Source organism: Sarcophilus harrisii, chromosome 4 (assembly GCF_902635505.1).
Source record: "Sarcophilus harrisii chromosome 4, mSarHar1.11, whole genome shotgun sequence".
NCBI classification, from domain to species: Eukaryota; Metazoa; Chordata; class Mammalia; order Dasyuromorphia; family Dasyuridae; genus Sarcophilus; species Sarcophilus harrisii.
The window spans coordinates 101381964-101404551 of NC_045429.1; the positions used below are offsets into that span (position 1 = coordinate 101381964).

General features: G+C 35.1%; 1 protein-coding gene across 1 annotated transcript in view; it reads right to left on the bottom strand.

Annotated features, from left to right (window-relative positions):
• Positions 1 to 1314, bottom strand: part of FCAMR (Fc fragment of IgA and IgM receptor) — an 18789-nt gene extending 17475 nt beyond the window's left edge. Inside the window, exon 1 of the mRNA XM_031937263.1 lies at positions 1009 to 1314. Within this exon, the coding sequence (XP_031793123.1) occupies positions 1009 to 1047 (39 nt within the window). The 5' untranslated portion in view covers positions 1048 to 1314. The remainder of the gene's footprint in view (positions 1 to 1008) is intronic.
• Between the last annotated feature and the right edge of the window lie 21274 nt (positions 1315 to 22588).

A 22588-nucleotide genomic window follows, 5' to 3' on the forward strand; every position in this document is an offset into this window, starting at 1 on the left:
CTGTAGTTAAAGAAAATATGAAGCATTCTTGCCCTCAAGGAGTATATATTCTAATAGGAGAAATAACATATTTGTAAATAGAGAGAGGTTTATATAAAACACAAGTAGGGTTGCATTCACAGCGAACTTCAATTATTGTTGTTCAATCATTTCAGATTTGTCTGACTCTTCATAACCCCATCTGGGAGTTTCTCAAAAAAGATAGTGCAATGGTTTGCTATTTTCTTCTCCAGCTCTTTTGACAGAAGATGAAACCAAAGCAAACAGGATGAAGTGACAGACTTGCTCTAGGTCACATAGCTAAGTGTCTGAGGATGGATTAAAACTTAGAACTTCCTGACTCTGGGCTCTAGCTATCAACTTCAATTATAGGCACTTTGATATATTGAAGTATGAGAAAGACACTATTCCAAGCACTATCTAGATGTTTGAGAAGATAGGAGATAAGTATTCTCATCCCTATTTTACAGATGAAGAAACTGAGGTTCTTTCCATAAGTTTTTGGAAAGTCTTCCTACATGATTACATTATCCTCAGGCTCCACTTGTACCTTCTTGTACCCTCCAAATCCAAGGTATTAGAATCATACATACATAAAGAAGAGATGTCAGAGGTTATCTGGCCCACCCCACCATCTAATTTTATTTATGAGGAAATAGAAACCTCAGAGCATTTTAATGATTTGCACAAGCTCTCATAGATAGTAATTAAGTGGTAGTGAAGAACTGAACCCAGAACCTCTGATTCAAGATCTTTCCTCTTTTCCACTGAATGCCTGCTTCTGCCTCTCTTGTTCCTAGGGACCTTTGGAAGAACTGTTATTATGAGGGGAAAGAATAGGGGCAAGAGAGATGGCCTGAACCTCTGAAATTTCTGATTCAAGGATTAATCACAAGATTTGCTGGCCTGTCCCAGGGAAGCCTTGATCCCACAATGTCTGAACATTGCTAGCTATCCTTGTCCACTGACTAAAATCCTGGAAAGGAAGTCATCTGAGTGTTCGCTCACCTCTTGTCCTATGGGCTGAATCAGGGAATCCTTCTCCATCTCAAGTCAGGAATCAAGAGCACGTGTATCTATCCCTAACCTCCTTGGAGACTAAGATATCTTGATATGCTCTGGTCCTTCTTCAAATCTTCAAATGAAATTGGGTTTTAGTAGGTGGATGATGGCAGCCATTAATGTATCCAGGAAAAAGTCCTTCCTTCTCACTCGCCCAAGATCTATTCTTTTGCTCCAGAGGAGAACTGCTTTCAGCCTGACATTTAAGGCTTTCCTGGTGAGGGAGGCAATCCCACCCTCTCCGTTCCCCAACAAGATGAGTGATGCAATAATATGGGCACTGAAGCAGGGAAAACTTCAAGATCCAGGAGAGGAATTTCCCTATCATTTGGCAGTCCATCATAAAGGTGAAAAGAGCACTGGGCTTGGAATCAGGTCATCTTCATGAGTTCAAATACAGGCTCAAACACTTACTAATTGTGTGAATTTGAACAAGTTATTTTGAGTTTGCCTCATTTTTCTCATCTGTAAAATGAGCTGGAAAAGGAAATGGCAAACAACTCCAATATCTTTGCCAAGAAGTCCCTAATGTGATAACTAAGTGTTGGACATGACTGAAAAATGACTTAACATCAAGAAATCAGAGACTTGGATATATAAGGGACATTAGAAGTCAACTGCAGAGAAAAAATAAGAGGAGGAGGAGGAGGAGGAGGAGGAGGAGGAGGAGGAAGAGGAAGAGGAGAAGGAAAAAAAGAAGAAGAAGAAGAAGAAGAAGAAGAAGAAGAAGAAGAAGAAGAAGAAGAAGAAGAAGAAGAAGAAGAAGAAGAAGAAGAAGAAGAAGAAGAAGAAGAAGAAATCATCAATTGCCGATATTGAGGCTTAATGACTTGCCCAGAGTCTCCCACTCAGTTAGTATCAGAGATATGTGACTACAAGTCCAGCACTATCCTCTATGCCACACGGTATCAATTGCCTCATCCTAAAGAGACAAATTTGGCCTCTTTTCTTGATCAAATTGCTATTGACCATTTCTGACCTACTACTCACATTTCTTTGTCAGTTAGTTATTAAGCACCTACTATATGCCAGACACTGCAAAAGTCTAGAAATACAAAGAAAAGCAAAAGACATTTTCTGTCCCAAGGAACTGACAGTCTGACAGGGGAAGACAACAAGAAAATATATATTAATTAAAACTATATCTAAGACAAATAGGAAATAATAGAAGAAAAGCATTTGGATTAAAATGAGTATACAAGCAGCTTGATGTGAACTCATACACAAGAGAGGTAAACAGATGGTTTGCAAAAACAAAAATGATACTCGTGCTACTAAGCAAATCATTAAAATGCTCTGAGGTTTCTATTTCCTCATAAATACTACATATGATAATGTAAAAAGGCATGGAATGCCTACATTTTCCTTTGAAAACAATAAATCATTTTTAAGACATGTAACAGATTGACCTTATTTATGTCTGTTTCTGGAACTAAAATGAATCTGTATTGCAAGAACCCTAAGATGTGTTGGTGGTTAGCAAATAGAAGACAGGCTGGCATCAAAAAACATTTATAAACTTTGGTCCTATGGTTGAGTTATAGTCTCATTAATCTGAGTCCTCTGCCTGATGGTGTAGGAACATTTCATTTATACTGACTTCTCTATTGGGATTTTTAAGTATGTCCTTGTATAAATCCTCTACAAAGGATTATGTGCCAATCCAATGTGTTGGACACATTCCTCTAGATCACTTGATGTTGCATGGCTACTGATGGAGTATGTTAGCTATCTGGTGATTGTCTTTCACTATATGAATAGCCCATCATCTTTTCTAATCATATATCATCTGCTTTTGGTTTTCTTTAATAGTAATATTATAATAATAGCTAACATTTATATAGTGATTTTAAATTTAGAAAGTTCTTTATATGTATTGTATCCTATGATCCTTAACAATAATGCTGTGAGATTTTTAGTTGTTTTTCAGTTGTGTCCAACTCTTTGATAGGTGCTATTATTAACCCAATTTTACAGATGAGGAAGCTGAGGTACACAATTTTTAATTGACTTCTCTAGGATCATATAGCTTTCAAGAATTTGAGGCTGGACTAGAATTCAAGATTTCCTGACTCCAAGTTCGGCATTCTTTTTGCTCCCTATAATGTTTCCAATGCTGGACATCATATTGCATCCCAATAGAACATGCTGGATGCTCATTAGTTTTTCTTTATGCTATAGGATCAGCCCACCTTTATTTCTAATTTCTAGTCAAACATCACTCTGTTTCTGATTTTATTTATAGTTAGAATTTCTAGATCTTTTAGTATCACATGGACACCAGTGGAGCACATGGGCTATCCATTCATTATTCTTCCCTCAAGATACATACCCAGCTACATTCTTTTCTGAATTTACATCTTTCTGCTTCTGATTTTGTTGGTAGAGAGAAGGTCAAGATTGCTGTGGTTACTGGGGAAAAAATGTCATATTTAGGCTACCAACACTTAAGTTAATATTTATTTTGTTATTCAGTATTTTTCAGACATGTCTGACTCTTTAAGACCTCCAGTTGGGGTTTTCTTTTGGCAGAGATACTAAAGTAATTAACTATTCCCTTCTCTAGCTTCATTTTACAGATGAAGAAACAAGGTTAAATGACTTGCCCAAGATCACACAGATAGTAAATGTCTGAAGCCAAATTTGAACTCAGAGAGATGAATCTTTCTGACTCCAGACCCATTACTCTATCTGCTGTGCCAACTAGCTGCCCCCTATTATTTAAAGAATGGCTTAAAAATTCTATGACTCTTAGTACCTCTTCCTTCCTTTCTACTAGAGTGCCATCTTTGCTATAGAAACAGAAGGGGTCATTTATATTTATTCTTTGTTTTAAATATGAGTTGCCATGGCAACCCATGATTCTCATCAAATAGACTACTGATGATAAAATTCTCTATATTGAATTAGACTTACTCTTGGAAAGCTGGCATCTTTAGTAGACATTGTTTATGTTCTGATGTGGCCACAACAACTTCATCATCTTGTGACAAGCCTGCTAAAGATGAGCCTCTCCATATTTAGCTTGCCCAGTTCTTGGTTAATAGACACACAATTTATTGTTGGCTTACATTCAAAGCTTTTCCAGTTTAATAGCAACAGCCAAAACCAGTGTTCCACTGGCCAGACTTTTAAGAACCCAATGTCACCTCTTCCACTCCTATCCCTGTCATTTGCCATGAAGAGGTATTAAGAGTTGAAGATTCTAAATTCTTAAAAATTCTTAAAGACTCCAAATATCTTTTGTTTATGTGATTATAGCAATACTTACTATATTTGAAATTAAAACTGATAAATTTTCAAAATATTTATCAATTTAAAAATAAACCTACTACATATTAACATAAATGATATTTTAATGAAAAATAACTGTTTTCCAAAACAAAAAGAAATTCATGAGAAAAGTAACACTATTACATATTTTGGCAAATTTCTTTAATTTCTAGCTTGGATCCTCCTATCTGCTTCTGCGTTCAATTTGTTGTGATATATTATTTGGGTTGAACTATATGAAGAAAATTTAATCTCATACAGAAATGTTGTTGGAAAAGAGAAGTATTTTAGTAGGCAAAGAATGTCTTAGAAAATTTATGAAAATAGTTTTGACCTTTTCGCCTCTTTAGAAGAATCTTGGGACCCCAAGAGATTTATGGACTGTACTTTGAGGAACTGCTGTTGTTGGGGAATTTCACAAAACTTCTCCTATATCCTACTGAACTGGGACAACTTTGAATGTAAGCTTAACAATAGATTTTGTATTTGTGCTCCAAGAACTGGCCTAGCTAAATTTGGAAAAGTTTCATAATAGAAGGGTGAACCATTGGATGGTAGAGTTCTTGGCCATAGAAATTTATGAAGATTGTCTAATAAGCTGTCTACTTTCCAAAGACTAGCCTCGCTAAATATAGAGAAATTTATGAAGATTGTCAAGGCATTCAAAGCCCCTGTAAAAATTCCACTAAAAGAAAACTAAGTCATCATGTGCAGAGGACTGTTTTAAGAGATAGGGATGACCAAAAGATTTGAGAAAAGACAGAGCTTCTGACCTCACAGTGCTTATGGTATAATACAGGGCTTCTTAAATTTTTTTCACTCATGACCCCTTTTTGCCTGAGAAATTTATGTGATCCTGAGTATAAAGATATATAAGACAGGTAGAACAATCACACAGTTACCGATAATAAACCATAATTTCATGACCCCAAATTCAGTTACAAACCCCATATGGGGTTGTGAACTGCAGTTTAAGAAGCTAAATCTTGTAGAATGTATGCCAAAAAGACAGATAACTTTAATACAAAGTAATATGTGTATAAAAATCATTCATTTATTTATTCAATAAATAATACAAGGTTTTTTTTTTAATTACTCAATATGATTGTGGTCCCTGGGAGAAGTACCTTATTATAAGCCATTAATTCCCATTTTAATCTATGCCTTGCACGATTGGGGATTAGTTTATCACTTCCTTAGAAACTATCACTTCTTCCTGGGAACTGGTGGAGAAATTTTCTTCAGGTATGCGTTTATCTGCAATTTCATTTGATCATGCAGCTCTTGTTTATTAGATCCTGACCTCTGACATCATAGAAAGGGGCTTCTTTCTAATAACAAGAGATGGTATGTGAAACATTTCAAGTCATACAATAAATGTGTAATGGTGTTTAAAATGGAATCTAATTATCCAGGGCCCCAGTTCATGTTTCTGTACTCACTGGTAGATTATAAGCCAGCCTCAGATAACTCCCTATCAGAGATAGAAAAGGGCAGATGGATTTGGTTCCAGGATTTCCTTGGCTTTTCTTATAGAAGCAGATTTACAGCACACGTTTCCTGAATACAATTGACAGAAGGTGTACTGACAATAAAGTTGGCTTTTTTCTGGGAACCCTAATTCTCCATAAAGGCTTCTTATTCATGCTGTAGATTCACAACTTAACCTTGGCAAAAATTAAGTTCAGCAGGCAAAACACTAACATATTCTTATCTTTAAGTGGATCCAAGTTTTTTTTTTAATTATCTCCTATTCAAAGTGTTCTAATGAAGTAACAAGCTAATTACTGTCCATTCCACAGACATAGTTGTTCCTCTGCTCTCCTGCATCAGGTGGAAGAAACCTGTACTGCACAATTAGATAGTTCTAGCTAACAGATACGAGAATGAGCTTGCCTTGCAAATCACCGTCAGAATTCCAGTTTCCCAGAAATATTAGACTTTATCATCAGTAAAATACGGAATTCCCTCTGCTGCTTTACCTCCATAATCCTTGAAAATATCAGTTTCTCATCACTCCTCAAACATCACTCAATCAATGATACAAGAAAAAAGATGTTCTGTCTTTTTTGTTTATTCTCATTACATTTATAGCAAGAGCCAGCCAATTCAAAGATTTCTTGTCTGTACCCGTGTTTCTTGAAAGAAAATAGTTGTGAAAATAAGGAGGTTAGATAGTCCTGAAAGTTAACTTGAATTAGCAAGGTTGATTTCAATATACTGTTGCTCAACCACTTGTCTATTTAACTATGTTTTCCCCTCAAAAGATAATAAAATCTTTGAGTGCGATAGCACCTGGGAGTTCATTTAGTCCAAACTCTAGTCAATGCAGAAACCTTTTTGATAACATTCCTGATCAGCATTTATCAGTCTTCTTTTTGAAGATATCCACCATTTTAACTCCCTAGGTAGTCCATTTTGTTGCTGGACAACTTTAATTGTTAAGAAAATTCTTGCTTACATTAAGCCAAAATCTATTTCCTTATAACTTTGTAATTCTGCCCTCTGAGGGATTAACCAGAACAATTTTAGTTCCTCTTTCATATGGTAACCCTTAAAATACTTGAATGTGATTCTCAAATTTCTTCTGTCTCCTGTCTTTGGATTTTCTCTGCCATATGCCATAGAAATCTCTTAATTTTGAAAGTACATTTCTTAACACATTGGAAGTGACCAGCTTCTCTCCTGCCACCTCCATTTCTCCTGTCTATTTGTCTCTTCCTTCCTCTCTTCCTCCTACCCCTCCCTGTCTTTCTTTCATTTGCTAGGTCCTCCTAGGCCATAAAAATGAACCATCTAAGCCTTCTTAGAGGACTGTATAGTGCTTGTGAAACTGAATTTTTGAAACAGTAAAAGTTTACATTTAGCCCTATGAAATGTTATCATATGAATTTTGGACAGTTATTCCAGTTTATTAAGTATTTTAAAAAACCTGATTCTATCACCCAATATATTGCTTATCCCTTCCTGTACATGTACAAAATCATGTACATGTTTCTCTCCCCTCCTCCCCCCAGTCATTTTGTTCTTCCTTTCTCTAATTCTTCATTGTGTTTTAGATTGTGTAATTTTTATCACGGACCCTCTCTGTGCGTACTGACTGATTTAGCTAGTTCTAAGTTTCCTTTTCTTACAGTGTCATTTCTACTTCCTTATATAGAACATTGGCTACTGGATGTTTGAATCTAAATGTGGTGGTTCCACTATCACTGATGATAAAAATAGCCTTATAAAAACAAATTGGTTTCATTTTTTATTTACCTTCAGTAATGTTCTCCTTCAAAGTTTACACATGTGTTTTTACATAAAATTGTGCTGTTTGTGGCTGCTCATATCTGTCTGGCAAGCAAGTATTTTCTGACTAAGTTGCTTTTTAAGCTTTTGGGGGCTCTTCCTTTGGTTGATAGCTTTATGTTGGTAAAGCTTCTGCAAGAAGTGATGAAAATTAAAGTCATTTTTTCTATATTTTCCATTTCTCATTTTTCAGTAACAAAAACTTAAAAGTATATTTGAAACTACAATAATTACAAGCAGTATATTCTTCTTATCTTTATACCTTCTCATCTGGCACTGATTCTGACCTTTGCTTTAATTTGTTTAGGGTTTAATTACACACAGCTGATTTCTCAATTCCATGGCTTTGTACTGTCTTTAAATTATAAATATAAAATGTTTTATTTATTTTGTAAAGTCCTGAATAGTCTGGCCTCAGCCTATATTTCTGGGCTTCTCCAACACTGAGCAATTCAGTCCAAATGACCTCTCTCTGCGTTACTAGTTTCCAAGTCTTTTCACAGGCCATTCCACATGCTTAGAACATGTTCTGCTTTACATTGTTGTCCTCTTCAATAATCAGCTTAAGCATCATTTTCTGCATAATTCCTCAAATCCCAAATGACTTTGTATTTAACTACTCAATACTCTTTGATAAACACATGTATGTATATATAGAAAAAAAAACTTACTATGTGTCAGCTACTGTGCTTTTTACCCTTATTTTACAGTTGAGAAAATGGAATTAAGTGACTTGCCCAAAAACACACAATTAGGAAGTGTCTGAAGTTCCATTTGAACTCAGGTCTACCTGACTTCACAGCCTATGCAGTATGGCACCACTTAGCTGCTCCATTTGACATGTGTGGTATTTCCTGGCTTCTTGGAGCAAGTATCTTTGATAGGCAAGAAAGACTCTTGAGTAATCCAATACTGTCTTCCACATTTTTATGCCATCCTTTTCAGAAGAATCACCAAATATCAAAGTATAGATTAATTTGACTTAAAGGATCTTCTCCATTTCTCCACAGAATTTCTTTGTTTCTCACCCTCTGCAATAATTGTTGACATGCAGGTTGCAGTCATAGTTCTTTTATTGTTGATTATTCCTCATGAGAAGTTCTAGGTGAGATAATCTAGTGTTCCATGAAAACTCTTATTTCCTTTGGCTGCTCAATAAAACTTACTCTTCTATCAATCTTTATTCACCTCTTCAAGGAGAACCTAGAACTATCCTTCAACAGAGTTGCAACTTCTTTTATGCTTTTTAGTTTCATATATCATGAAGGTGCTAATTCAATGTGATTTGGTTCTTATAATGATGTCAACTTACTGATCATTTAGTATACCAAGAATTAAATGATATATAGACTAAAAACTGTAATTATTGATATTTTCTGCCTCCTTTTCCACTACTTCCTATAGAAGTAGAAAGGATTTCACATAAATAAAGTCAGATCTAATCAGTTGAGAAAATATCAAGTGCTTATGCGTAGGCTGAGCGAATATGATGAAAATAACAATACTGCCTAAATTAATCTACTTATTCAGTGCCATACCAAACTCCCAAGAAATTATTTTACAAACCTAGAAAAAATAATAATAAAGTTTATCTGGAAGAACAAAAGGTCAAGAATTTCAAGGGAATTAGTGAAATAAAATGCCAATGAAGGTGGCCTCATTGTGCCAGAGCTAAAACTATATTACAAAACCATTGGTACTGGTTAAGAAATAGAGTAGTCTATCAGTGAAATAGGTTAGGATCACAGAACAAAATAGTCAATAACTATAGCAATCTAATGTTTAACAAACTCAAAGACTCCAGTTTTTAGGATAAGAACTCACTATTTGACAAAAAATGCTGGGAAAATTGGAAACTACTATGGCAGAAACTAGGCATTGATGCACACATAACACCGTATACCAAGATAAGGTCAAAATGGGCTCATGATTTAGACATAAAGCATGATATTATAAGTAAATTAGAAGAACATAGGATAGTTTATCTCTCAGATCTGTGGAGAAGGAAAGAATTTGTGTCCAAAGAAGAACTGGAACTTATAACTGAATATCAAATAGATAATTTTGATTATATTAAGTTAAAAAGGTTTTGTGCAAACAAAACTAATGCAGGAAAGATCAGAAGGGAAGCAATAAATTGGGAAAATATTTTTTACATTTAAGAGTTCTGATAAAGGCCTCATTTCTAAGATATATAGAGAATCAATTCAAATTTATAAGAATTCGAGCCATTTTCCATTTATCAATCCGATCTCAAAGGATATGAACAGCCAATTTTCAGAAGAAGAAATTAAAACTACTTCTAGTCATATGAAAACATGTCTAAATAATTATTGATCAGAAAAGTGCAAATTAAGACAACTCTGAGATATCACTACACACCTCTCAGATTGGCTAAAATGACAGGATAATGATGAATGTTGGAGGGGATGTGGGAAAACTGGGACACTAATACATTGTTGGTGGAATTGGGAACACATCCAGCCATTCTGGAGAACAATTTGGAACTATGCTCAAAATGTTATCAAACTGCATACTCTTTGATGCAGCAGTATTTCTATTGGGCTTGTATCCCAATGAGATCTTAAAGGAAGGAAAGGGACCCACATGTGCAAAAATGTTTGTGGCAGTCCTTTTAATAGTAACAAGAAACTGAGTGGATGCCCATCAGTTAGAGAATGGCTGAATAAGTTATGAATGTTATAGAATATTATTGTTCTATAAGAAAACATCAGGAGGATGATTTTAGAAAGGCCTGGAGACTTGCATGAACTGATGCTAAGTGAAATGTGCAGCACCAGGAGATCATTATACATGGCCACATCAATATTATATGATGATCAATTCTGATGAATGTGACTCTTTTCAACAATGAAAAACAGTTCCAATGATTGTGTGATGAAGAGAACCATCTGCACCCAAAGAGAGGACTGTGGGAATTGAATGTGGATCACAACATAACATTCTCACTCTTTTTGTTGTTGTTCACTTGCAATTTGTTTTCTTACTCATTTACCTTACTTTTTTATCTGATTTTTTCTTGTGCAGCAAGAGAATTGTATAAATATGTTCACACATATTGGATTTAACATATATTTTAACATGTATATCATATATTGGATTGCTTGCCATCTATGGGAGGAGATGGAAGAAAGGAGGGGAAAATCTGAAACATAAGGATATGCAAGGCTCAATGTGGAAAAATTATGCATGCATATGTTTTTAAAAATAAAAAGCTTTAAAAAATTAAAAGAATAAAAATAATAAAAAAGAAGTAGAAAGGGGCTGCCCAAAATGAGAGCCATTTTTATTTGTGTTCATTTCATGATTTGCCATAACTAAAGAATCCTTCCATTGTTGACAAACCAGCCCCCTGGAGACAAACCTCATATTTATAAAGACTGGCTCTTGTACTTGAGACTTAGTCTATTGCTGAAGCTATACTCTAAATTTTCCATCTCGGTAGAATTTCCCAGAGCTTACATTCTATTGAAATAGTTTTTGAGATCCCAGAAGCCATTTAAAGAATCATAATAAGGCATCGATATGGGGTTTTGTGGAGGTATACTTTCACATCTATTCTAAAATCATAGCTTTTTAAACGAGTAACACAAAGTTCACATTTTATGCACATATATAACTTATCTTTTCATTGCCTACAAAATATAACAAATGTAATAAAATCCAGTTTTATCATAATATAAAAGGAAAGTTGAAGTATAGGAACAGTGAAAAATCAGGGAGGAAAAGGAAGTTGGAGACAGGTGGAGAGGAATATCAAATTAATTGTAATCTGTAAGTAATGGGGAGTCGTAAAGGATTTTTGAGCAAGAGAATGAATGGATTCAGCACTTTAAGAAGATTAATCTAAGAATAGTATGCAAGATGAAATGGAAAGATAGTTGGTTAAGGCAAGGAAAGCAGTTAAGAATGGTTTCAGTAATATAGATGATGAGGTCTTAGAATAATCACAGATTAAATTAGGTAGTCCTAAAGAGAAAGGCAAGAAACAAAAATGACATAAAGAGGCATGGTCTTGGGCCCCACACCTATATCAACTTTTCCTGCTTTCTTCTTCTCCCATGCAAAATCACAAATCCTGGAAAACATTACTCTAAGGTCCTCCTCTCTTCCTTGGTTTCTCTCTCTCTAGGACCATCATTTGAGGAAGAACTTAAGCCAAGTTTCACCTCACTCTCAATTCAGCTCTCTCCAGGATCCACCTTCTTCTCCTTACCTGCCCCATTACCCTTCTTCTCCCTGCCCTTTCTCCAGTGCCCTTCTATGTGCCCCCATTACAATGCAAACTACTTGAGGGTAGAGATTATTGCTTCCCAATAAACTGGGAAAATATTTTTACAGTCAAAGGTTCTGATAAAGGCCTCATTTCCAAAATATATAGAGAATTAACTCTAATTTATAAAAAATCAAGCCATTCTCCAATTGAAAAATGGTCAAAGGATATGAACAGACAATTCTCAGATGAAGAAATTGAAACAATTTCTAGTCATATGAAAAGATGCTCCAAGTCATTATTAATCAGAGAAATGCAAATTAAGACAACTCTAAGATACCACTACACACCTGTCAGATTGGCTAAGATGACAGGAAAAAATAATGATGATTGTTGGAGGGGATGTGGGAAAACTGGGACATTGATTCATTGTTGGTGGAGTTGTGAACGAATCCAACCATTTTGGAGAGTAGTTTGGAACTATGCTCAAAAAGTTATCAAACTGTGCATACCCTTTGATCCAGCAGTGTTACTACTGGGATTATATCCCAAAGAGATTATAAAGAAGGGAAAGGGACCTGTATGTGCACGAATGTTTGTGGCAGCCCTTTTTGTAGTGGCTAGAAACTGGAAACTGAATGGATGTCCATCAGTTGGAGAATGGCTGAATAAATTGTGGTATATGAATATTATGGAATATTACTGTTCTGTAAGAAATGACCAACAGGATGATTTCAGAAAGGCCTGGAGAGACTTACACGAACTGATGCTGAGTGAAATGAGCAGGACCAGGAGATCATTATATACTTCAACAACAATACTATATGATGACCAGTTCTGATGGACCAGGCCATCCTCAGCAACGAGATCAACCAAATCATTTCTAATGGAGCAGTAATGAACTGAACTAGCTATGCCCAGAAAAAGAACTCTGGGAGATGACTAAAAACCATTACATTGAATTCCCAATCCCTATATTTATGCACACCTGCATTTTTGATTTCCTTCACAAGCTAATTGTACAATATTTCAGAGTCTGATTCTTTTTGTACAGCAAAATAACGTTTTGGTCATGTATACTTATTGTGTATCTAATTTATATTTTAATATATTTAACATCTACTGGTCATCCTGCCATCTAGGGGAGGGGGTGGGGGGGGGTAAGAGGTGAAAAATTGGAACAAGAGGTTTGGCAATTGTTAATGCTGTAAAGTTACCCATGTATATATCCTGTAAATTAAAGGCTATTAAATAAATAAAAAAAAAAAAAAAAAAAAAAAAGAGATTATTGCTTCCTTGTATTTGTGTCCCCAGAGTTTAGCACAGTCCCTGACATATGGATAGTTTTTAATCAATGTGCTTCCTCCTTTTGTCTCTCCTCTCCTCTTCTCCCCTCCCCTGCTCTCTCCTCCTCTTCCCCTCCCTTTCTCTTCCCTTCCTTTCTCTTCCCTTGTTTCTTCCTTCCTTTCATCTACCTATCTGTATTTTTATCTATCATCTGTCTATCCACGATCTATCAACATTAAATGACTCCAAACCTTATCCACTGTCCCAATCCTTTGCTTTTATTTCCGTACATTATAATATGTTGTAACTAATTAGTAGCAGGCCAATCAAGAGGCAGGAGGATGGACCAAATAACTTTCCATTGTCTTTGACTTCCCATTCTGAAGTATTCATGAATAGGGTTTCACTGATCTTTCTAGGTGTTTCATTGGATTCTCATGTTATAGAGTTACTACTCACATATAGATTAAACCCGGGCAGGGGTCCTTAAACTTTTAAAATAGGGGGCCAGTTCACTGTCCCTCAGACTGTTGGAGGGCCGGACTAGAGTAAAAACAAAAACTTTGTTTTGTGGGCCTTTAAATAAAGAAACTTCATAGTCCTGCATGAGGGGGATAAACGTCCTCAGCTGCTGCATCTGGCCCGTGGGCCGTAGTTTGAAGACCCCTGGATTTAGAGAGTGGTGATTGGATCATTGGTGTTTGGTGGTGAGGCAAGGAGGAGAGAAAAAGGGGAAGATTTTCATCATCCTTGGCAATCTTTCAGTCCAGCTCAACCTGGGCTTTCAGTAAAAGAAATCAGTATTGAAGAGTGAATTTCAATTCCATTCCTAGTCTTCCAGCTCCCCCTAGAGTTAAGAAAAAGGCTTGTTTAAACAAGGCTATTAGGAAGGATCACAGCTGCACTGAAAAGAGAAGAGATTAAGAATCAGAACATTTTCTAAGTGAAAAGAAATAGCAGAAGTCATCTATTCCTAGGTCCTTATTTTCTAGAGGAGAAGACTGAGGAGACCCAGCTCCTCTAGAATGATTTTCCCAGATTCCCATAACTATTAATTGTCAGGATAGAACCCAGGTCTTTGGAAACTGGTGTTCTTGCCATTCTATTTGTATCTTTTTTTCCTATTCCTTGGATGATGGAGGCCCCAAATATCATACCTGTTGCAGATGAGTGGGAGAGAAAGTTATAGACATAATAACTATGAGAATAACAACAACAATAACAATAATTTGTGATAATCCATAGAAATATTAAATGTAAAAGAACATTAGCAGAATAGTTCCTTGCCATGGAGATGGCAGAAGCCAGCAGAGTAGGGAAGGCCAGACAGGATAGTATGTAATAGGGACCAAGCAGGCAGAGTGCAAGCACGTAGCAAATATTTATTACATTGATAGCAGTACAGTAATTGCTGGGAACACAGAGAAATGCAAAAATAATCCCTACCTACCCTCAGAGAGTTCATACTCTAACAGGGGAAACAATCCATATTATATCCATGCTATATCTATATCTATATTAGATTTCCATCTTGATGTAGTACCTTAAGATTGCTAAGATACCTATGAAAGCCTGCCAAGAATGCTAAATTGCTGCCCAATTGGGCTGAGCAACCTGATCAGTATTGAAATTATTCCTGTGAATTTGAGAAATAGACAGAGTAGGGTGGGGTTATAGGTTGTCCCTACTTGGAATTATTGTGATGTCGTTTCTGTTGGACCCAGGGTAGAGGGAAGAAGAGGTATTGTATTACTTCATGTTCTGGTATCACTAAATTAAATGGTAAGATCCATTAAGAATAAATAAGAAATACAATACTCCCCCCTGCTGGAAATGCTTCAAAGTATAAATGGCCCCAATTACTAACATAAGTCAATTGTTAAGTGCGTATTAAATGACTTAAGACATGAATTCTTTATTTATGAGCTAAAACCATGTAAAAACAAAACTGGAAGTAGATCTTATCAGTTGTAGGCAACGGCTTCATATTTCTTTCTGTTAATGGTACCCTTAAGCCCAATAACATACTACAGACAAATTCAGGAAGAACATAAGAAATAATTTCATCCTTCATCACATCCTAGATAGGAGTCATTAAAAGCAGACATTGAGAAAGCAATATAATATGAAGAGAGAAAAGTGGAAGGTTCTGAGGTCATTGAGAATCTCCCTTTAAAAACTCCAGAAGTCCTATCTATTAATAAAACGAATGACTAAAAAAATTCACGTCATATTGGATTTAACATATATTTTAATATTTAACATGTATTGGACTACCTGCCATCTAGGAGAGGAAGTGGAGGGTAGGAGGGGATAATCTGGAAGAGAAGACGACCCTTTGCAAGGGTCAATGTTGAAAAATTACCCATGCATATGTTTTGTAAATAAAAAGCTTTAATAAAATAAAATAAAATGATGTCTCAGAAGAAGAAGGAAGGGAATAAACATTTATGAAGCACTTACTATGGGCTAGGTACTATGCGAAGCATTTTATAAATATTATATTATTTGAAGAGAGGATAAGCATATTTAGACTGGAAGGATGAATAATCCTTTTTGATGGTGTGAATCTAACTAGCAGACCAATTTTGTCAGAATGGAGTGATTTTTTTTAATTGCACTTGTTCAAGCCTATCACGAACAAACATAACCTACTACAATGTTCTTCAGAAAGTATAAACATTTCAGTACTTGCACACAATAGTATATATATACTCCATTAGGAGGAAAGGTACAGCTATCAAGAAATCCTCAAAAGGATAAATATCAACCACTACCATAGCAGAAGTGACTTGAGAGAACTATTGAAGAGTTGTATGTGGAAAGGCATTACATCAATAACTAGCTAATACAAGTGGTAGAAAATATGAGTGTTGTAGCAGCCATTTAAAGAAAACAAACAAAGAAAAAGAAATGTGGAATAGAATCTGGAAAACAAAAGTTCATCAGAAATTCTAGATTCTCCTTAGTAACTGAAAGCAAAAATAATAATTGAAAATAGAAATAGTAGTAATTGAAGCAGAGATAAAAAAAAAACTTAATACAGCAGAACGAGTCAAATAGAACTAAGAAAAAATTGAAAATTTCAACATCAGTCAAAAACGTTCTGCCTACAGCTTGAAAAGAAATCAGAGAAGAGAACTCATAAGGTAGAAAACATATTTCTGGTATTCTGTGTGTATACACAAAGACGATACTATAAAAACAAAAGTTGAATCAAACACAAAATAAAAATCTTATGTACAAATAACATAATGAATAACAGAATAGTTATATAAAAGTAGGTGACTGAAACTAGTTTTACTGTAAACCTGGGAAACTGTAGGGCCAGATAAGTACAAAATTATCATTTCAAATACTTCTTAGTGACAGCAGATACTTTACAAACTATGATTTAGATGTTATTCTGAATCCTTCTTTTTTTAACAGAAGACATTTACTATCAAAAAAGGAGGAAGCTGGTTATCCCCTCCAAATATAGACCAAATATATCTTTATATATTTGATACAGCTAGTATAATTTTCTTAAATCTATAAATTTACAAGAAAACCATATATGGACTAGGGAGTCAAAAGGATACCTCAAGAAGTCAGGGAAGGTGGGGTGTAAAAAACAACTTAACTACTTAGCAAATATTGAACAAACTGCTGGAAAGAATGATATTTATATTGCTCTTATTTCTATTGCAAAGCTTTTGACTTAGTTCTGTAATCATGTATTATTTATATTCTGCAAATATATGCAGAAGATCAAAGTCTAGTGAGAACACTACAGTATTTGCTATTACTATGGAAGTCTATTCTCTATTTAAATTATACAATCCACACAATAATGTCAAAAACTACTGATTAAAAAAATGGCATCTTTCAGGGAAAGAATTTAAACTCCTCATGGTACTGCTTAGTCTTAAATTAATTTTTATATCTCCTAAATAATAATGAATATAGCTTCCAATTTAAAGAAAGAGTATAAAAACAATGGGTTAATCATTTCATGTTCTTGGGTGCAATAAAGTTATACAGCTCAACCAAAAAATGCATTAAATAACTTCTTTTGGAATTGTGGAATTGACTATATCTCCTATGATGTCAAAATGTCACTTAGATACTATTTAAATTTATTATTTTTTATATATGTCAAGGAAAGATAAAGACTCATGAACCTGTAGGTCAAATTAAACCAATGGATGAAAGCGATACTTATAAGTATCTTGTTATCCTTCAGGTAAAACACTTTGGAGGGAGGGAGAAGAGAACAAATATTTGCTAAATGCCAAGCATCCTCCTACTATATGCCAAGCATTTTACAGTTATTATTCATTTAATCCTTACAACATTCTTGTGAGGTAGGTAGTAATATATTTACTATTTTACAATTAAGGAAACTAAGGCAGATATAGGTTAAATGGCCTGCCCAGAGTCACACAACAAATTATTTCCAGCCATTTGGAATAATGTTGCATAGTGGATAAAACACCTGGAGAAAGGAAGACCAAAGTTAAAATCTGGCCTCAGACATGTACTAGTTGTGTGACCCTGGTCGAGTCACTTAATATTTTTGCCTCAATTTCCTCATCTGTAAAATTACTGGGAGAAAAACATGGCCAAACCACTGCAGTATCTTTGCCAAGAGAATCCCAAATGAGGTCATGAATCAAAAAGTCTTCCCTGAGTGATATCCATCAAAACAAATCATAGGGTTATACATTTTGCTTGAAGATATGGAAGGGTTTGTTATGATAATTTAGGAACAGAAATAAAACAGAAAATTTATCTCTAAGGACTAATGCAGATGATTAAAAGAAAATGGTAGAACATCTAGAATGTAAAAATTTAGCACTTACTAAATAATTAGCAAGGCATGATCTGACGGCTAGGATCATGCATCAGAAAAATGCTTTCTCTCATAAGCTAATGAACAATAAATCCATATGTAATAAATACAGACCTCAAAACATCCTTGAGAATTGGATAATTTGAGTAAGGCTAGGATTATTTTTATAAACAAATCTTCCTACGATTTTTCAAACATAACATTGGTCCAACCAAATTAAGTAGGCATTGTCATCCAAAAACTTATCATCAAAAAGCTATGTGGATTGAAAATTTTTGAAATATATAAACCTAACAAAAGAATCCTAAATTACTTAGGAATAGAATCTCTATCATTTTGTTCATTACTGAAATTGTCCTAAGCATCTTTGCTTTTAGTGAGACTACAGAAGATGAGTTGACATCCCAATACATCTAATAAAATTTAAAAGGTTTTTTTACTCACCGCTTCAGTCATCCACAAAGCATTGTATTTTAATTAATTAAATAGCAGGATAGCACTTGCCCTTGAGGATAAGAGAAGTATGATAAGAAAGATAAGGAGGACATGGTATAGGATAAAAGGGGGGGGGGAGAAAAAGAGAAAGAGAAGGGGGTAAAGGAGAAGGAAGAAAAGGAGAAGAAGGAAAGGAGAGAAAAAAAGGAGAAGAAGAAGAGGAGAAAGTGGAGGAGGACAAGGAAGAAGAAGAAGGAAGGAGAAAGGTGAAAAATAAAAGGAGGAGGAAGAAAAGAGGAAGAAGAAGAAGAAAATGAGAGAGAAAGAGAGAGAAAAAGACAAAGAAAGAAAAGAAAGAAAGAAAGAAAGAAAGAAAGAAAGAAAGAAAGAAAGAAAGAAAGAAAAAGAAAGAAAGAAAGAAAAAAAGAAAGAAAGAAAGGAAGAAAGAAAGGAAGAAAGAAAGAAAGAAAGAAAGAAAGAAAGAAAGAAAGAAAGAAAGAAAGTAAGTAAGTTGTGGTGATGATGGTGGTTGTTTTAGACACCTTGGGTTTCATTTGGTTTTGGGAAATTGCAAATGTTCAGCCAGTAATTAATAATATGAGACTTATAAGAGAGATAAGAATCTCATGCGTAGATTTGAGATTCACCTGCCATGAAGATGATAATTAAGCCAAGGAAACCAATAAAGAGAGACAGAGACAGAGACAGAGACAGACAGAGAGAGACACACAGAGAGAGATAGACTTGTTAAATTTTTCCACTTCTATCCTCATACTATTTCTGCCATCTAATCCCTTCTCATTACTGACACTTCTAATACCACAGTTCAGGCTATCATCATCTTTTATTTGGATTGTTTAAATGATGTCTTAACTGGACTCTCTGCCACAGCTATCTTTCTGTTTTCTGTACAACTGCCAAAGTAATTTTTACATAAGTGAAGATCTGACCATGTGATTCCCATACTCAAAAAAATTCCATTGGTTCCCTATTGCCTCTAGGATCAAATATAAACTGTTCTATTTGATATTTTAAGCTCTTCACAGCCTGGCATCAACCTACTTTCTCTCTCTCTCTGTCTCTGTCTCTCTCTCTCTCTCTCTCTCTCTCTCTCTTTCATTCACGTATATATGAATATGTTAATTGGTAGCATTTATATATCATTTTAAAGTTAAAGTTAAAAGTACTTTACAAATATTAATTCATTTGACCTAGCAAAGTAGCAACTACCTTATATTCCCCATTTTACAGATGGGGAAACTGAAAAGTTAAGTATTTTACTCAGGATCACACACCTAGGGTCTGATGCATAATTCAAACTTATGATCATGACCTCAAGTCTTATGTTCTTTTCTCTTTATCACATCATTCCCCTTCCTCTGCAATTTAGGTGCCTTGGCCTTCTTGCTGTTTTTCACAAGTGATGTTCCATTGCTTATTGCTCATGCTAGAATGCTTTCTCTCCCAACAATTTCTTAGAATCATTAGTTTACTTTAAGCTTTAGCACAACATCATGATAATTGTGGAAATATGTATAGAAGAATTGCACATGTTAAATGTATATTGTATTACTTGCTGTCTAGGGGAGGGATTGGGGGGAAGGGAGGGGAAAATTTTAGAACAAAAGCTTTTGCAAGGTGAATATTGAAAACTATGCACATTTTTTAAAATAAAAATCTTTATTAAAAAAGACAGCACAAACATCACCTTCTACATAAAGGTTTTCATTCCCACTAATCTACCTTATATTTATTTCAAATGGTTACTTCTGACAAATTGTGGGCTCCCTGAAAACAGGGACTATTTTATTTTTGTCTATGTATTTCCAGCACCTAACACTGTATCTGGCATGTATAGATGCTTAAAAGTTGCTTATTCATTGATTGAGAAGAGAAGAGGTCACAGAACAGAACTATGAGGTACACTCACACATAGGACATAGGACATAAATATTGATCCTGTACAGAAGAGAGAAAGAGGGAAGGATTAATCCTAGAGGGAAGAAGAGAACTTTTAAAAAAGCAATGTCTCAAAAACCCACAGAAGTGCAAAAGTCCAAAAGAAAGGAATAATCAATCTTGTCCAACATTTCAAAGAAAAGACTACTGGGGAGGAGGATTTGGGGAATATGGTAAAGTAGGTTGGTAAATTTCAAGCTCTCTCAATTTCCCTTATAAATAGAACTTATGCCTCAGGGTGAACATAAGCTGATAAAATGTCAAAAAGACTTAGGGCAGAACTGGAGTCCTCCAGATACAGCCTGAGAAGAGCTGAAGAAAAACCCCAGGTCAAGATTAACCTGTTTGAAGTACAAACACTTTCAAGTTAACCTTTAGAAACATCTAGTGGGGATCCCTCAGGCTAACTGGCTATGATTGGAACCTTATCAGGAATCACAGAGACTTTCACTTCCCAGACCATTTGTCAGTAGGGGATTGAGTCTGTGAAGACTGAGTGAACCTCAGTTGATTGGGAACGCCAGTCCCAGCTGTGCGGCTGAGATGTGACCCTCTGCAAGAAGGAACTAACTGGTGAGTGTAGAAGTAGCGGGGCAAGGACACTGCTGACTGCACTTCCAGGAGGGTGGAGCTTTTAGTGTGGGGTTCTTGGTCATAGTGGAGAGCTGAAGGGAGCTTGAGGTACTATCCCCACACCCCATAATCAGAGGTTCTTAGACTAATACCTCTTAGTATAAAAAATGAACCCAGTAAAGAAGAAAAAATCCCACCATACAAACGTAGTGTGGGAACAGGCAAAACTGGGGTTCATCTTCAGTTAAAAAAAAACTTATACCCCAAAGAGTAACATGAAATGGTTCCCCATCTCAAAAAATAATTTAAAAATCAAATGAGAGACACGGTGGAAAAAATAAAAATCATCCAAGAAAAACAAGATTATAAAAAGAAAGTTAACCAACTACAAAAGAAAGTACAGAGTCTCAATGATGAAAATAATTCTTTGAAAATTAGGATTGGGCAAGGGGAACCCAGAGAAGCTATGAGACACAAAGAAATAACAAAACAGATTATGAAGAATGAGAATAGATAGAAAGTGAAACATCTTATAAGAAAAATTACAGATCTGGAGAAAAGATCAATAAGAAAAAAAATAAGAATAATTGGATTGCCACAAAGTTCGAACCAAAAAGAGAACCTTGACAAAATAATGCAGGAAATAATCCAAGAAAATGGTCCTGGGAGTGATAAAACATGAAGGGAAAGTAGGAATAGAAAAAAATCCACTGACCACTACCTCAAAGAGATTCTTTGTGGAAAACACATAGGAATATTATTGCCAAGTTTCAAAACCCCCAGATCAAAGAGAAAATTTTGCAAGTTTCAAGAAAAAAAACAATTCAAATATGCTGGAGCTACAATTAGAATTGTACAAGACTTATCATCAGCTACAATAAAAGATTGCAGGTACTGGAATCATATCTACCAACATGAAAGGAACTAGGTCTTCAGTCAAAAATATCATGTCCAGCAAAATTATCTATAATTCTGAATGAGGAAAAAATGGACCTTCACTGAACTTGCATATTTTTAGAATTTTCTATCAACGAAACCTGAACTTAACAGAAAATTTAACATATAAAAGCCAATATCAAAGATCATTTTTAAGGAATTCAACATGGGCAAACTGTTTAAATTTGGACAAATTGTTTACATGGGAAATGCATACTATATGTTTAAGATTCATATCAACAATAGGGTAGCTCAAAAGAAAGATTGGCAAAGTTAAACTAAAAATAGTAATCATGTGTTATACAAATGAAGTACAGAGGAAAAATAGACATACAGGCATTAGTAGAAAAGAAGGACTCATAGTTTTGAAAATCTACTCACATGTGGAATGGGTTCAATAGGCCACACTGCATATATACTATGAAGGGGATAGCACCCTCCAAAATCTATAAAAATATAAGAGGGAGAGGGATGGATAGATGAGGAAGCAAAGGGTGAGGGAAGAAGACAAAGAAAGGATCCTTGGTGGGGGGAGAGTAAACAATAGCAAGGCAACTTATGGAGCAAAATCTAATTTAAAAGTCAGCATGGATAGCAAAGATGTGTGTGTATGTGGGGTGTGTGGAGTGTATGTGCATAAGTGTGTGTATATATGTATATATCTACATATGGATACATATATATCTCTTTTTAAATGTAGC